Here is a 15,763-nt window from a genome sequence, read left to right as displayed (position 1 = left end):
AGGAACGGATGGAAGTTCATTCTGTGATGGGGCTGTTATTGCATGAAACACTCAATGTTTTTAATTTTTCATTTGTTTGCTAATTTTAGTAATATATATTTTCCGCAAATGAACAGAGTCTTCTTTTTTTTCACCCCCCAGTAAATGTGTTTTAAAGCTTGACATTTGGCAGGACAGACATAAAGTCCGGACTGCGTCTGAATTCCCGCCCTACTCCCTAACCACTAAAAAAACAATATAGTGCAGCACAATGTAGTGCCCTGGACACCATGCTCACTACTTTTTTTTTTAAACGTCAGACGTGTCATCGATCTCGAAGTGAAAGTCTGATCGATATGAGAGTCTTACAATGACTATTTATGAATCTACTGTGTTCTGATGATGAAAATTTTGATAGCTTATTAAAAATACATTTAAATAAAAAAGATTTCCACAAAAAATGTTCAAACGCAATCCTTTGCTCCCTTGAGGAAACAATAAATCGGGAATCTGTTTTACCAGGATCAGCTCATTCACAGAACATCACTGCAGCGCTGCGTGATTGGACTCTTTCCTTAAGACCTCATAGGAAAAAAAAAAAAAAAAAGTCATTGTGAGAAGAGATTGTCAATCAAACCCACTTTTTTTTCCCAAATCTGAAAAATACAAACAAACGACAGAAAATTGCTGATCCCTGATTCAGTTGATTGTCTGTGTCCAGAGTGCGACCGACAGGTTCAAGTCAAAAACAACAAAAACAACTCCAGAGGTTTGTGTGAATGAAAAATGCTTGTGATTTTATTCATTTTTTTACAGCATTGACTTTAGCAAAAAACACAGACTCTTTCTGAATATCTTGAACCACAATGCACATGATATTTTATAAGACAAGGCCCCTCCCCTGGGTCAGGTGGTTCCATGTAACCCTTGTGCTATCTTAGGCACTTTAACATGGGAGTTGGGTCATCTAGACCCACTAGACAGTGCTCTGAACCTTTTTTCTTCAATGATTTGTGATCTTCACTGGTGTCCATGGATTACATGAAATCTTTCCACCTTTATTCACCTTTGTCATGGTAGGGAGAACACGTCAATGGAAGGGGGGGGTCATCTAAGATAGCACAAGGGATAAGCTTAATGGTCAGGTCCTACAAAAGCCTACCAAACCCAGAGTTTGCGTCTTTTGACCCAGGAAGTGAAAGTGAAAAGGTAAGCAAAACAGTCAACAAAACATGTTAAAATACATAAACATAATACACCCAAAAATACCATCCAAAATAAAAAAGGAGTTAACAGCAGAGTGTATGTCAGTGTGTGTCATCATTCTCAGGGAACTTGCTCGGATGTTTTAGTGGTTGAATGTGTGCAACCACCCAACCAGCATTAGCTTGATCCATGAGCCTGTGTGTGTGTGTGTGTGTGTGTGTGTGTGTGTGTGTGTGTGTGTGTGTGTGTGGGCTACATGGTAAACATGTAGGACAACGTGCCTTGAGGACCCGTGTTCACTGTCCCACTGAATATTATTAGGGTTTTTGTACAGTCCTAATATTTGTTTTCAAAAACTATAAGAGCTCCTGCAGACATGACCAATTTGGGCTGTTGCCAAAGCTGAGCTTTTTGGAGATTTTACATGTTGGAAGTGCCACCCTCCCAAAAACACATTAATAAAAAAAACTACAAGGAGTGGTTGTGTCCTCCTGCTACAGAAGCTAACCGTGGCGTCTGGTCGATTTCTGAAATATAACAAGTTTCAATTATTCTCTTTTTAGACGTTTCTGATGATAATTAACCAGTTACTTGATAACATTGATATTTATTACTATCCTCGATATTGTTATCTAGTACTGATAAAATAATTGTACATACCTACAAATAACCAGCCTTCTTACCGTTCTTGTGACAGTATCATTCCTTGTATCATGACAGTTATGTAATTTATTCAAGTAAAACATATATATGGGAGTGGGATTATGTATTAATTTGCTTCCTCCCTCTTCATTTTTAAGCACTTAAACTCTGTTTGGAAAATTTTCTATTTCATGGAATCGATGTATGTACTGTATGTAAAAATGTAAATTTACGGTTAAGATTAATTTGTAGTGTTATCAACTGTATATTTGTAGATATTGTTTGATTATTTTCCAAAATTTGCTTTAACGATTTTTCTGAATAAGTGTTCGGTGAACAGTGACTCTAATGCCACTCTCTCCTTGTCTCCAGGGGGAAGGAGTTTGGTCACGACGTTGACTTTATAGTGACCACACCAGAGCGGGGGCAGGAGGAGGGTCTCCTCACTAACATCATCAAGCATCTGAAACATCAGGTGAGTTTAAAATTGATCACTGGTCAAAAACAGGGAACCTTTTTCCCAAACTGCCCTCTTTCCTTATATGACAACTGCTTAGTTATCCTAAAAGCTCTGTGGCTCCTCCCCTCTTGATTTTGGTCGCACATTAGACACATAGGGTCCTTTGGTGGGAGTGTGCTCAGACAACTCCGCTAACAAATAAGAGGTAACCTTTTAGTTCTCTAACCACCAATTCTAACTACAATTATCACCACACACACATTAGACAGAAAAGAGGTTGTCACTGATCTTCTGTCTCCCCCTTTGGGTTCCTGGACCTGGTAACCCTCCCTCCACAAGGGGATCTCTGGCTTGGCCATGAGCTGGGGATCTCATAACATTCTGGGGACGGCCTGGGGGTGTCTGTATCCCTGGTGGGCTAGTTTTGGGTCTTCGCCTTTTTGGCCCCAGGCTTTCTTTTAAGGAATCCCTGCCTCTCACTGGCACGTCACTCTCCATGGGGCGGGGGTGGGTGTAGTTGCCAAATTCTGATGCGGGTGTTTCCTGTTGGCCTTGGTTTGAGTCTGGAGTTGGGGGGGGGGGGGGTTGTGTGCCCAGGAGTCCTGGTGGGGATTGGCTGCTCGTTTGGGGCTGGATGGGGCTTTGCGCTGGACCCCAGGGGCAGGGGACCGTTCTAGCTGGGGCTTTTGTTCTCATTCTCTGCCCCCCTGCTCTTGACCACTGGGTGCTTCTGTGGTGGTCCTATGACTCTTGTCTGGGTTACTGGTGTCAGACTTCTGTAGGAAGTCAGTCTCTCTTGAAACCTCAGCCTGCTTCTCTGTGCATTTATCTGCATGCAGGAATAATGTATTCTTCATAAGTGTTGGGCTTATATATATATGTATGTGTGTGAGATTATGTGTTTGTGTCAAGATGCATGTGTAAAAGTGTTTGCAGCCAAGAGGTGCATTAGTAATATTTGAGAGTGTGTGATGAGTGTGAGGCCCAAAAAAAAACAAACAAAAAAAAAAAAACAATGCACACAGATTTATTATAGATACATTTTTAGTATCAATTATAGTAGGAGTTCTTGTCTTGTGTCCGACGCTGCTACAGTAAAATCTGTTTGTTTTCCAAATATTTTGTTCTGCTAATCTACACCCAATAAAAACTGGGTTAAGATCTCAAATTTCTCCATCTGATTCCAAGACTCCATCTGGCTGTGTGTGTTGTAATATCAGTCATTATTGAATAAAATCAAACTCATACCGCTTCCATTCTTTTGGCTCATGGAGCTCAGGTGACAGAAGAAATTGCCTTTGTGTCTTTCAAAATTACATTCACTGTAGATTAAAAATGTATCATAATTTGAACATGAATTCTTTTTAACTGTTCTTTAAATTTGAAATGACAGAAAAGAAGAGTGTGTTCTGGGCTCTGTGGGTTCGGTTGTCTTTATTGGAAATTACAGAGCGTGTGGAAACTATTCACAGAGCTGCACTTTCATATTTTTTATGTTAGTCTTATTCCAAAATGGATAACATTCATTTATGTCCTCAACATTCTTCACACAATACCTTTAGTGATAAAGACAAAAGGAAAAAGGTTTTGGTAAATGGTAGAAAATCCTATTAAATATAAAAAACACAGAAATAGCACAAACTTTTTATTTATTATTTACTGCCTTTACAGCGAAGCTCCAAATTGAGCTTTGGTCTTTTCCCCCTGAACGTCCTTGAGATGTTTCAGCACCTTTACTGAAGTCCACCTGTGGTCAATTCAGTTGATTATACATGACTTGGAAAGTTACACATCTGTCTATACAAAGTCCCAGTTTTGACAGAGCATGTCAAAGCACAAACCAAGCATGAAGACAAAGGAATTAACCTAGAGACGCCAGATAAAAGCATTCTTTAGTAAAAGGTACGGCCTGGAGGTAGCCATAAGGCACCTGAAGGACTCTCAGACAAAATTCTGAAGCCTGATGGGATGCTTTGGGGTGACTCCCTGCCGTTATTTCTGGAGAAAATAGGCTCCGCTCATCACCAGGTTAACACTATCCCTACAGTGAAGCCTGGTGGTGGCAGTGTGAGGGTTTTGTGGTTTAGCTTGGGTTTTAGGAGATGCTTTTGGCAATGTTATTTTAAGGACTGTAAGGGGTTGAAAGATGGATGAATGAATAAAATCAATAGGAATATTAACAGGCTAGGGAAATGATCTGGGTGATAGCACACACACGCCACCAAGGAGGACCTGGGTTTTTGGCCACAATGACAATTTATTTCTGACAACAAAAATGTAGGTGGCCACTGAGTTGCGGTTAAAAACACTAAAAAGAGAATAAAATCATTATACAATTCCAGGGGGAGATAAAACCATAAAAAAGCTAAAAATCCTGGAACAAGTTAAAACACAATAAAAGAAACGCTAAAAGTCCTAAGGACAGTTAAAACAGGTTAAACAGGCAGTTTAAAAGGACCCCAATTAGTCAGCGTAGAATGCCTGGGCATTGAGTCCATATTCTCCTGTTCTTGAGCTGCTGCCGTTGGTAAAAATCCATAAAATACAGGTAAGGAAGCCTCTGGTTCCTGAGGCTGTTCAGCCGGCTGCGGAACAGCCAGAGGCAGTACACAGGTCTTCAAAGAGTTCCTGTGTAATGTCTTCTCCTAACCCTCCTCTCTCAGGACGATCTCTGTAGACCAGTCCTGTTTCTCCTACCTGTCCCAAAACAACACATGGGTCTGGAGACCACCACGGTGCCAGCTTTCCCCTACCCTGCTTATTTCGAAAGGCGTACCAACACCCGGTCATAGCATTTCTTCTGCTGGAAGGAGGCAGTGTTCATCTGGTCTCTAGCAATGCGGTAGGCTACAGACATTTCCTGATGATGGTTCTTCACCCACCCTCCTACATGATAACCAGGTTGTTGGGGCCCCACAGCAAGGTAAAAGTCAACTGGAAGACGCAAATGACAACCGGACATTAAAAAGGAAGGAGTGTAACCAGTGGCTGAATGAACAGTGTTATCATAGGCATGCACTAGCCTAGCCAAATATTGCAACCAACAGTTTTGTTTTTCCTCCTCCAAGACACGCAACATTTTAAGCAAAGTCTGGTTGAACCGTTCAGCACTCCCATCTCCAGCTGGATGGTAGGGTGTGGTCCGACTCTTGACAACCCTATAAGTCTCGCATAACTCTTTCATTAGAGCTGACTCAAAGTTGTTCCCCCTGTCAGAATGGGAATGTGTTGGGCAACCAAAGTTTTGGATAATGTTCGGCCATATTGGCTTAACTGTTGTTTGGGCGGTTTAATCCTCGGTAGGAACGGCCCACGCAAACCTAGTGAACTGATCTGTGGCCACTAAAATATTTGGAAATTCGTCAGTGGCGTGGCCCAATGACAAAAACTCCAATGCAATGATCTCGAGAGGGTAAAAACAGCCACTGGGTGCAAAGGGGCTTTGGGCTCTACCCTATTCTTCAGCAGACTACAAACAGCACACCCCTGGTGGATGTAACTTCCCCTCCATGCCAGGCCAAGGCTCAGAAGGGTCCTGTCAATACCCACATGGGCAGTGGCTTCGTGAACTTTCCTCCAAACCTCTTGACATCTGATTGGGCAGACAATCTGGTAGTGGGTTTCATGCGCTTTTTGGTCCATTACGGCACAAGACGATATGCCGGATTTCCAGCCTTTTCTGTTGTTGTAGCAGATGTTGATCTTTGCTGGACATGCCCTGGCGGTGTGCTACTGTCTGGGTCAGTAGCTTGGGCTTCTTACCATTCAAACCCTTATGGATTCAACTCCACCGCTGCAGTGGAAGCATCTCGACTGCATTTCCTGCCTCTGCACATTGCAGAGGCAGGAAATCTGGAGAGAGCTTCTGCGTTAGTATTACTTTTTCCTGATCGGTATTTAATGTTATAGTCAAAGGATGCAAGCTGGGCAACCTACCGCTGTTCCACGGCCCCCAGCCGGGCAGTTTGCAGGTATGCAAGTGGATTGTTTTCCGTCAACACAGTGAATTTTGCCCCATCATGTAGTCCTTAAAATTTTCTGTGATAGCCCATTTAAGTGCCAGCAACTCTAACTTATATAAGCTGTACTTTGCATGATTACGCTCAGAAGGATGCAAGCTCTGGCTGGTGTATGCTATCACATGCTCCCTCCCCTCCTCCACATGAGCAAGACCAACCCCAAGTCCATAATGACTGGCATCGGTATATACCACAAAAGGTTTGTTGAAATCGGCATAAGCTAGAATCGGTGCTTGCGTTAATGCCACATTCAGAGCATCAAAAGATGCCTTACAGGCAGGAGTCCATAAGAACTTTTGTGCATCTGATCTTTTGGTTGCTGGTAAGCAGACTAGCAGGGAATTCAGGGGGTGAGCAATTTTTGCAAACCCGGCAACAAACCTCCGGTAATATCCGGCCAGTCCTAGGAACGCCCGCACCTCTTTGATGGTAGATGGTGTTGGCCAATCTAGCACTTCTTTTACTTTTTCTGGGTCTGGTCTTACCCCCGAGCGGTCAACAACGTGCCCCAAGAACTTCACCTCTGGTTGTAACAGTCTGCCTTTTTTCTGGCCTCAGTTTGAGTCCATGTTGCCACAACCAACTGAATACTTCAGCAGGGACTGAGCAATCTGGCCATTCAAACACTGTTGCATTAGCCGTTTGACAGTTGCAGGGGCGTTACAAAGGCCAAACGGCATGCGCTTAAACTCATACAGTCCCAGTGGGGTAATGAAGGCAGTTTTTTCCTGATCCTGTGGGTGCATCTCAACCTGCCAGTAGCCACTGGCAAGGTCAAGGGTGGAAAACCATTCTGCCTGACTCAAACTGGTCAAAGTCTCCTCGATCCTTAGCAGCGGAAATGCATCTTTGTGGGTCACTGCGTTTAGCTTCCTGTAGTACACACAAAAATGCAAAGTTCCATCCTTCTTCCTTACTAGGAATATTGGTGCCGCCCAAGGTCTTTTGCTCTCCTTAATCACACCCCTTTTCAACATACCAGCAAGCAGTGAGGTCATCTCCTTGTAGAGCGAAGGTGGAAGTGCTCTAAACCTCTCACAAACTGGCAAGGACTCTCTGGTGTGAATGGGGTGTAGGACTGCATTAGTACGGCCAAAGTCCTCCTCATGCTGTGCAAACACCTTCTCCCTCTTCTGCAGCAAAGTGGCCAGTTCTTTCTGCTGCTGTTCTGCCAGGTCAGGCCTATTAACTAGGTTATGCTGTCCAGTGTCCGCAGTGCTGTGTACCACCGCCACCTCGACCACTCCATCCTCCTCCAAAGACAGACTAACGTAGTCCGGACCGGATACATCAGCTGGATCAATCTGGTAAAGATGTCCAAATTTCTGGAAGCGGCCAACTGTCAGACTGTAGGGATGGGGATTACAAATGCATTCATGGATTTTGCCATCTCTCACCACACCAATGGTTCTGGCCACTCCCACTTCTCCAGCACTCGGTGAGGGCTCAACCAAGGCAAAGTAGTCTCGTCCCTCATGTTGCAGCCGAGTTATATCTTCCCAAGCCTAGTCTGGCTTAAGTGTTCATTAAACGTACTCTCCGCCATTAGGGTGACCTGCGACCCGGTATCTAGCAGCCCTTTTAGTTCAACCCCCTTTAAAGAGATTTTTAATGTTGGACATTGGCCTATCAATGCTTCAGGGGCCCTTGACGCTGATGTTAACTCAGCCTTTCCCACACCACGGACCTCGGCGGCAGGGACTGCTAGTTTAACCCTGGTTCCGGGGTGGATTGTGCCTGACAGTACCTAGTGATGTGTCCTGCTCTTCTACACTGTCAACAAATAGGCCTACCTTGTTTATCCCTTTGGATGAATTAGGTTGGGGTATTGACCAAGGAGCATGTTACCTCAGCAGATGAACCTCCATATTCAGCGTCCAACAGAAAGGCCTCCTGCCACAAGTCATCAAAGTCTTCCTCTGGGTGGCGACGGGCATACACTTTTAATAACCAAAAAACTCCACTCTTGGTGGGGAAAACTCCACAAACATAACAGGACTCGAAAACAGCATGACTTGGGAGAGGAGACTAGAACAACAGAATGAACTAAAGCAACGCTCCAACACAGACTTAAATGACGATTTATCGTATTTCGGGCAGATACTCGCTGCAGTGTTTTACAGGTAAATACCCTAGGGCGGTTCAGTCAATTAACTCACCTGCTCAGCGTCCTATTTAAGCCCAGGTGCGCAGTCGTTCATTCTCTTTCTTACCTTCAGCGCTCATTCTTCGCCGGTCTCCGTGCCCGCGGGTCTCCTGCTCTCTCGGCGTCTTGCTGTGTTCCCCCCGTCCTTCGGATGGATGATCCCCATTTTTCTGATGTGGGGTTTTCGTTTCGCCGCGTCTGCTCTCCTTTTGCGGCGATCAGTGGGCGGCTGACGGCGCACAGCGCGTTCGTTTTGCCGCGGTCGCGTGCATCTGCAGGGGGTGTGCTTTCCTTGATGTTCGGGATGTCCGTGCCCCCCGATCAGGAGCGGTCCGGGTCTTCTCGTCTGCCGTGGTCACCCCAATTATCTACGGTGAGCATCATGCGGTTCTTTCCCGTGTAATTTTCTAAGGCTGCATTTTGCTTCCTGTTTACTTCGGTGACGTCACGCCCCTGAGGACCCTGGGAATTGTAGTTTTGACTCATGGTCCTTCATGATGCACTTCTGATTCCTTTTCTGCTGCGTAGTACGGCGTCGTCCGGTCATTGTTTAAGGGGTTGTGGGGTCTCTTCTGTGGTTGTGAAGGCTGGCGGTCCTCGTTTGGACAGGTTTCTCATGCTGGCTGAATTTTTTGTGGATTTTAGCATTTTTTCTGTTGCTGTTTTGTTCTTTGGGAGCTGAGTGTGAATCTTGACTGTTTTTAATTCGATGCTGGCTTTATTATTATGGCAGTTCTTCTGTTTATTTTCTTCGTTGTTGTAGCTGCTGGTTAGTCGGAATGTGAATCAGTGTCTCTTGGATCCGTCTCTGCTCTGTGGACATTTTCCCTATGATTGGTCTCTCTTATGCAGCGTCTATGGCTCATTTTATTCACTCAGTGATCCTCGTTCGTTGCCCCCGCACCTTCTGCATCTGGTTCTGCTCCGCCTGTTTTTCCCTGCTCTGTGTACCCCAGTGGGTCCTGCCCTGGCTCAGGGACTTGCGTCGGCCGCATTGGTGAGTGTGTTAGTCTCGTCGCGGCCTTGTTTTCTCGGCTGGACAGTTAATTTGTTATTCTCTCTCTGGTTTGGAGGTTTGTGGGGGCTATGTGATGGATTCTTCCAGGGCATCGTTTTCAAAGCCGCCACTGAGGGTGGCCCCTGGGACGTTTTCAGGTTGACGTGACTTGATCTGGACCTGTTAGCGCCTCGCAGTTCATCTTCTGGGCATCAGCGGCCTGGTTCCCCGTGCGCCTTCAGGATTGGTATATATCTCTTCAGTTCCCCATGCTGTCTCCACGATTTTCCTCCGAAAGCGATATAAGGCTGAGGATGACTTTTATCACTGATGGTCTCACTGTTCTGCCTCCATGCCTCTCTGTGGCGTCTCTTGGCCTTCAGTTGCCGCTCGAAGTATTTGTCGGTTTACCTTTCCGCTGTCGTGGCAGTCTTCATAAAATCGACTTTATTATCTGAGGCCCTGTCCTGGATATTTGTAGGCGATGGGTTCCCTTCATTTTGCCTGTTATTGATGATTTCTTGGTGGCCAACTTTCCTCTGTATCCCTGGTCTTTTGATTCTCTGTGGAAAAAACTTTATTTTCAAATCTGGGTTTCCACGTTGTCTATAATGTATGGTTCTCCACCCATCTGGATTTATTTTTCTTCTATGGATTTGGGTGGTTCATTGATGCTTGTTTCTCCCCATTATGTCATCTCTAGCTTTGTGCAGCATGTCGTTTATTCACATTTTGGTTGAATATGGTTTGTCCATGATTGGGCCACCTGACATTTGCTGTAGCTTTGGTCCTATGGTCCTCCGTTCATCTTGTGTTCTTGTTCCGGGTAGTTCGATCCTGGGCCCCGTGTTCCTATTCTGGATTTTTGTGTTTTGCGTTTGATCTTTCCCTCTCTATGCTTGGAGTGGTTTTGTTATGATGACTGACATGTCTTCAGGCTCCCTCCACTTGTTCTTCTGAGTCTGCGCCTACTGGTTTGGGGGAAAAGGATTTAAGAAGAGTGGTTTGTGTTTGTCTGGCCGCCGGAATCTGATGGTTTTAAGGGGTCGTCCGGTTATTTAATCTTTGGAGATTATATTAAGGCTGTTTCAATATTGAATGATAGTATTGTGTCATCGGTTGACTTGGTTAATGTTTAAATAACACCTTGAGCAACTTCTACCCTGAACGTAGGAAATATATCACATGCGCTCTCAAGCTTAGTTCAAGAGTTAAATCTTGTGTCCACAAGTCAGTCTTCTGTCTGCCTTGCTTAAGCAGATGACACTCTGCTAGATGCATCCCCATTTAGAGGCATGTTTTACTCCGCCTCTAAATGCTTAAGGTTCAGTCTAGCAAAAATACTATCAAAACCTATGATCCCTCATGGCTCTCAAGTTCTCTTTTGCAGTATTCAGACGCCCTTGGCCAATTAAAATTTTAGTAGTCTGTACTTTGTTGTCCACCAATTTGAGAACCACTAATATAAAATCCAGCTGAGCTGTAATCCTTTGCTACGTGGGATGTTGACCTTCCTCATCTACAAATCTCCTTGGCTACTCTTCCCATCACCTACTCCTCGATGGCCTCCTGAAGGTGCGTCCCTCTGAAACTGTCAAAGTTTACTTTTCTTATCATTTGATTATATAAAAATTGGTGTTAAGATTTCGTGCAGGTTATATATTTCACTATCATTTCACTGTTGGAATTTGTAATTATGGTGGTTTCTAGGGTGCGATAAATCCACAATGGGTCTTTACCTTAACTATCTACTAAATTTCACTTTCTCAGATTTGTTCTTTAAAAGCACTGTTATTTAATTTATCTCAATCATTTTGAAACTGATCAGTTTCTGGGTTATTTATATATGTTTGTCAAGACTAATACTGCTTTGTTTTTATCTATGCATCGCATCCTGAGCCTGCGAACCCCTACGCCCCGATCAGCTTCTCCGTTTCCAGGAAATGATGTCACCCATGCATTCCTTGATCTGGTGCTGCAACGATGACTGCTCGACGTACCTATTGCTGCACTGAAAGTGACGGAGCGGTGGACCTCCTCTGCATTCCAATGACACTTCTGACTGAATTAATTAATCAATGTCAACCGCAGAATAAATGTAAATTATTCGATTATAGATGTTAAAAGAAAATTATAGCCAGGTGGAAGCCTCAAAATTTAGGATGTTCTAAGTTGTATCATAGTATGCGCGGAGCTCGAATCTGATTCTTAAGTTCATTTTTTTTTATAGTATGCCAATGAAGCATAGTAATTATGGGCGTTGAACTCGTTCTTAATATTTGGATGGAACTTCAATTAAATGGATGTTCCTTGAGCGCTTATAATTGGTATGCCAAATGGAGAAAATTATGGCTATTAAGCTCGTTCGTGGTACTGTCGTTGGGAGCTTCGAAATAATGGATGTTACTTAAGCGCGTGTATATATAGTTGCCAAAATGGAAGAAGTTTATGGCCATCAAGCTTGTTCTTAGTTTAATAGAAGTTTGAATAATGGCTGTTAAGCATGTCATAATACGCCATCGGAAGCTTTGGATTGGATGTTAAGTTAGTGTCTCATACGGGTTGTTTGGCGGTTTAAATTATAGTTCTGCACAGCGTTTTGCGGAAGTGAGCTTACGTTCTAAGATCAGGTATGAGTAATTTTATGTTGGCTCCCCTTTTATTTCTTTCCCTCTCTCTTTCAGATAGTATGTTCCTCTAGTGGTTTCCACGAACAGGAGCGACCCTACGGTCAATGGTGCCGGGTCACACATAGCAGATCCACTAGATAGCATGTTCCCTTCGTGGCGTTGTACTCGAACGGGGCGGCCCAACGGTCAATGGTGCCGGGTCACACATAGCAGATCCACTAGTTAGCATGTTCCCTTCGTGGCGCTGTACTCGAACGGGGGCAGCCCAAACGGTTAATGGTGCCAGGTCACACATAGCAGATCCACTAGATAGCATGTTCCCTTCGTGGCGCTGTACTCGAACGGGGCGGCCCAACGGTCAATGGTGCCGGGTCACACATAGCAGATCCACTAGATAGCATGTTCCCTTCGTGGCGCTGTACTCAAACGGGGGCGGCCCAAACGGTCAATGGTGCCGGGTCACACATAGCAGTCATACTGGGAAATGAAATGAAATGGAATGCTGCCGAAAACACACCCCATTTTATTACACACTGATTATACATTCACATGTTTCTTCTTCTGGATGATTTTAGTGTTGGGGGTTTTGTTACCCGAAAGTGTTATGGAAATTTCTCATGGAATTGAACGGAGCCTTATGCCAAACGAAAATATGTGAATGCCAACTTAAAGAATGTGGAAAATGTCAAATAAATATTTCTTACTGCAAGAGTTGTCTGACTGAAATGACGATTTATCGTATTTCGGGCAGATACTCGCTGCAGTGTTTTACAGGTAAATACCCTAGGGCGGTTCAGTCAATTAACTCACCTGCTCAGCGTCCTATTTAAGCCCAGGTGCGTAGTCGTTCATTCTCTTTCTTACCTTCAGCCCTCATTCTTCGCCCCACCCTCCTCCCCGGCTTCCACCTGTGGGCTCCGTAAAGGGGGGGTTTTGTTACCCGAAAGTCTTATGGAAATTTCTCATGGAATTGAACGGAGCCTTATGCCAAACGAAAATATGTGAATGCCAACTTAAAGAATGTGGAAAATGTCAAATAAATATTTCTTTGCTGCAAGAGTTGTCTGACTGAAATAGAACAAATTAACATAAAGTGCAGGCAGCTGTGTGCCACTCATGGAGAGCCACAGGAGAGGGGGGGAGCCCTCCAGGAGAACCCACAGCCTACCTGCACACAAGACACAACAGGTAAAATGAAACAGAACTGAAGTATGTGACAGTAAGAACATAAAATGCAAATAAAATGAGAAACAGGGTGCAATGTAAAAAATCATTAGAAAGTGTAAAAAGTAGTTCTCATTAAACATGTAAATAAACGACTCAGCTAATGATGCAATTATAAACAGCAAATATTTGCTGCTAATTGTTTAGTAATGTTACTACAGTCAGAATTGAAATCATTTAAAACATAAATTAAAATTTTACATATTTACATAAAAATAAACAATTAAAAAGCTTTGCATTATATTTGACCAAAGAAAATACATTACAAAAAGCTAAATATTAGGGCTGGGCAACAAATGCATTTGAAGCACAACTGTATCTCACAACCAGCAGACATGAAAACAGCAGCAAGCAAAGAGGAGCTACTTCTGCAAGGCCCAGAAATAAAAAAGGATGTTGTGTAATGTTCACAAGCACACGTGACTCGTGAAGCCCCGCCCTTCCCCCCTCGTAACCTCTGTACTATAGGTGATACTAGGAATTTGAAGCAAGTAAATACAATAGCAATTCTTTGTTCTTGAAATGTTTGACTATAAAATGATATCAGCAAAACAATTTTTGTTAATTAAGGGAATAGAAAAAACAGGACAGAAATTTTCTACAAATAAAATGTTAATTAATTACAACAATATGAACTGAATATACATCAAACATAGAATGTAAATTAATAATGGCATAATACAATTATAATAAGAAAACAATCTATTATAACATTAAAAAAAAGCAAAAATGCAACAAAACATTGAAGTATGACAGCACCATAAACATATTTTTAAAAAATTAAGACAGTAATAACAAAGTCACTTGTGAAAAAGTAAACAAAAGCAACACTGTAAGAAACATAAAAACATTAACAGAACAAAAAGTCCAGCCTCTGGTTCAAATATGTGGCTCTTAAACGACTCCCCTCTGCAATGAAGCAGGGAGCTTCATGAATCAGGACAGGGGCAAGTGTGAGCAGCAGCGAGAGAGTGAGAGAGAGAGAGAGGGGTGGGGGGTGGGGTGGGGGGGGTGGGGGGTTGCTGTTTACTACGGTGGCCGAGAGGTGCAAGACACATTTACATTTAAGATACAAACGAACAAATCCTGAAGCACTGAAAACATTCTCGGAACAAATGAAAAAGATACTGAAACACAAAAGCAAATCCGGATGCAAATTACCAAACATCTCTGTATAAATGACCAAATCCGGAAACACAACAATGAAAGCGGAGAAACGGCTTCTAACAGGAAACGTCCTGAATCCGAGAAGTGTTGCAATATGAAACTAATTGTGTATGATTTTTTTTTACATTATTTTATAACTGTTTCTTTGTGGACATTTTAAATGCATGAGACAGTCCAAAAACACTTTAACAATTGTACTACTATAAAAATGACAATGTTTAGCAGGGTAAAGTTTTTGCGTCACTTCCGGTATCAAGGGTATTCCCTTTCTGTTAAGGTTGCACTTGCCAGCCAAAACACCACAGCAGAAGATGGAGAAAAATTAACGAAAGCGAGCAGCTGCTACCGGAAAGGGAATACCCTTGTGACACGAAACTTTACCTTGCTTAACATTGTTGTAATTTTTATTGTAGTAATACAATAAAAAAAATGCTTTTGGTGTCATGATCAGCAAGGCTGAAAGACAGAAAGATCACGCAAGACTGAAATGGATTTAAAGATGTATTGTCCCAGTAGGTTGAAGAGGCTTGGGTGGTGTCAGCCAAAGGTGATCGGATGAGACCAGTGGGCTAGTACGGACGTCAAAGATGAATGATGACGATGACAAGGAAGCAGAGCTTGAATGTTGGTTATCCAACGGCGTGGTAAAACTTGTGGAGTGGCTGGGAGTCGTGGCGTGGCTGGAGGCTTTGGACCTCAGGTGGTATTCAGTCAGCTCGTGTAGGGATGAGACCCAGGTCGGCACTCGTGGATACTGTCCTGTAGACGAGGTGGAGAACTTAGTTAGGAGCCTAGACAGAATCAACTTGATTACTTAACTAGAGACCAGGGGGGTATTCCAGAAGGCACTTTTATATTACCCTGACTTTAATCCTGAACTCTGGCTGAAATCCGCCTGAACTTGCTTACTCTGGGTATGTCGGTTTCCAAAAGACCGGATATGAGTTACCGTAATTACGCTCGACTTGGTAACCCTGGGTTAATGCACATGCACAGGAAGTACATAAAGACATTCTCAATGGATCGCAGATTTCGGAAGAATTAAACAGTAGGACAAAATAACTCTGCAAAACACAGTAAAACAGCTAAAAAAAAAACATTTGGTCAAAAACCCACACTTAAACCTCAATCCGTCCTGACAGGCCAAGGAAATGGTATCCCACAATTCCTTGCGCTGCCTAACGGCAGCACAACAATTACACCTACTTAATTAAATTTATTTAAATAAAAGTAAAATAACTGTCTGATGACTACGTGTCATTTTTACGTTGACTGAACTCAAAAAAATTATTT

General features: G+C 43.3%; 1 protein-coding gene across 1 annotated transcript in view; it reads left to right on the top strand.

Moving 5' to 3' along the window:
* dntt (deoxynucleotidyltransferase, terminal) overlaps nucleotides 1-15,763 on the top strand; it is a 247,079-nt gene that overhangs the window by 40,122 nt on the left and 191,194 nt on the right. Inside the window, exon 8 of the mRNA XM_023963474.2 lies at nucleotides 2,200-2,302. Coding sequence (XP_023819242.2) covers nucleotides 2,200-2,302 — 103 coding nt within the window. The remainder of the gene's footprint in view (nucleotides 1-2,199; nucleotides 2,303-15,763) is intronic.

Source organism: Oryzias latipes, chromosome 15, assembly GCF_053564925.1.
Source record: "Oryzias latipes strain Hd-rR chromosome 15, Olatipes_Hd-rR_3.1".
Lineage (NCBI taxonomy): Eukaryota > Metazoa > Chordata > Actinopteri > Beloniformes > Adrianichthyidae > Oryzias > Oryzias latipes.
This window is presented reverse-complemented; position numbering and strand designations above follow the sequence as displayed.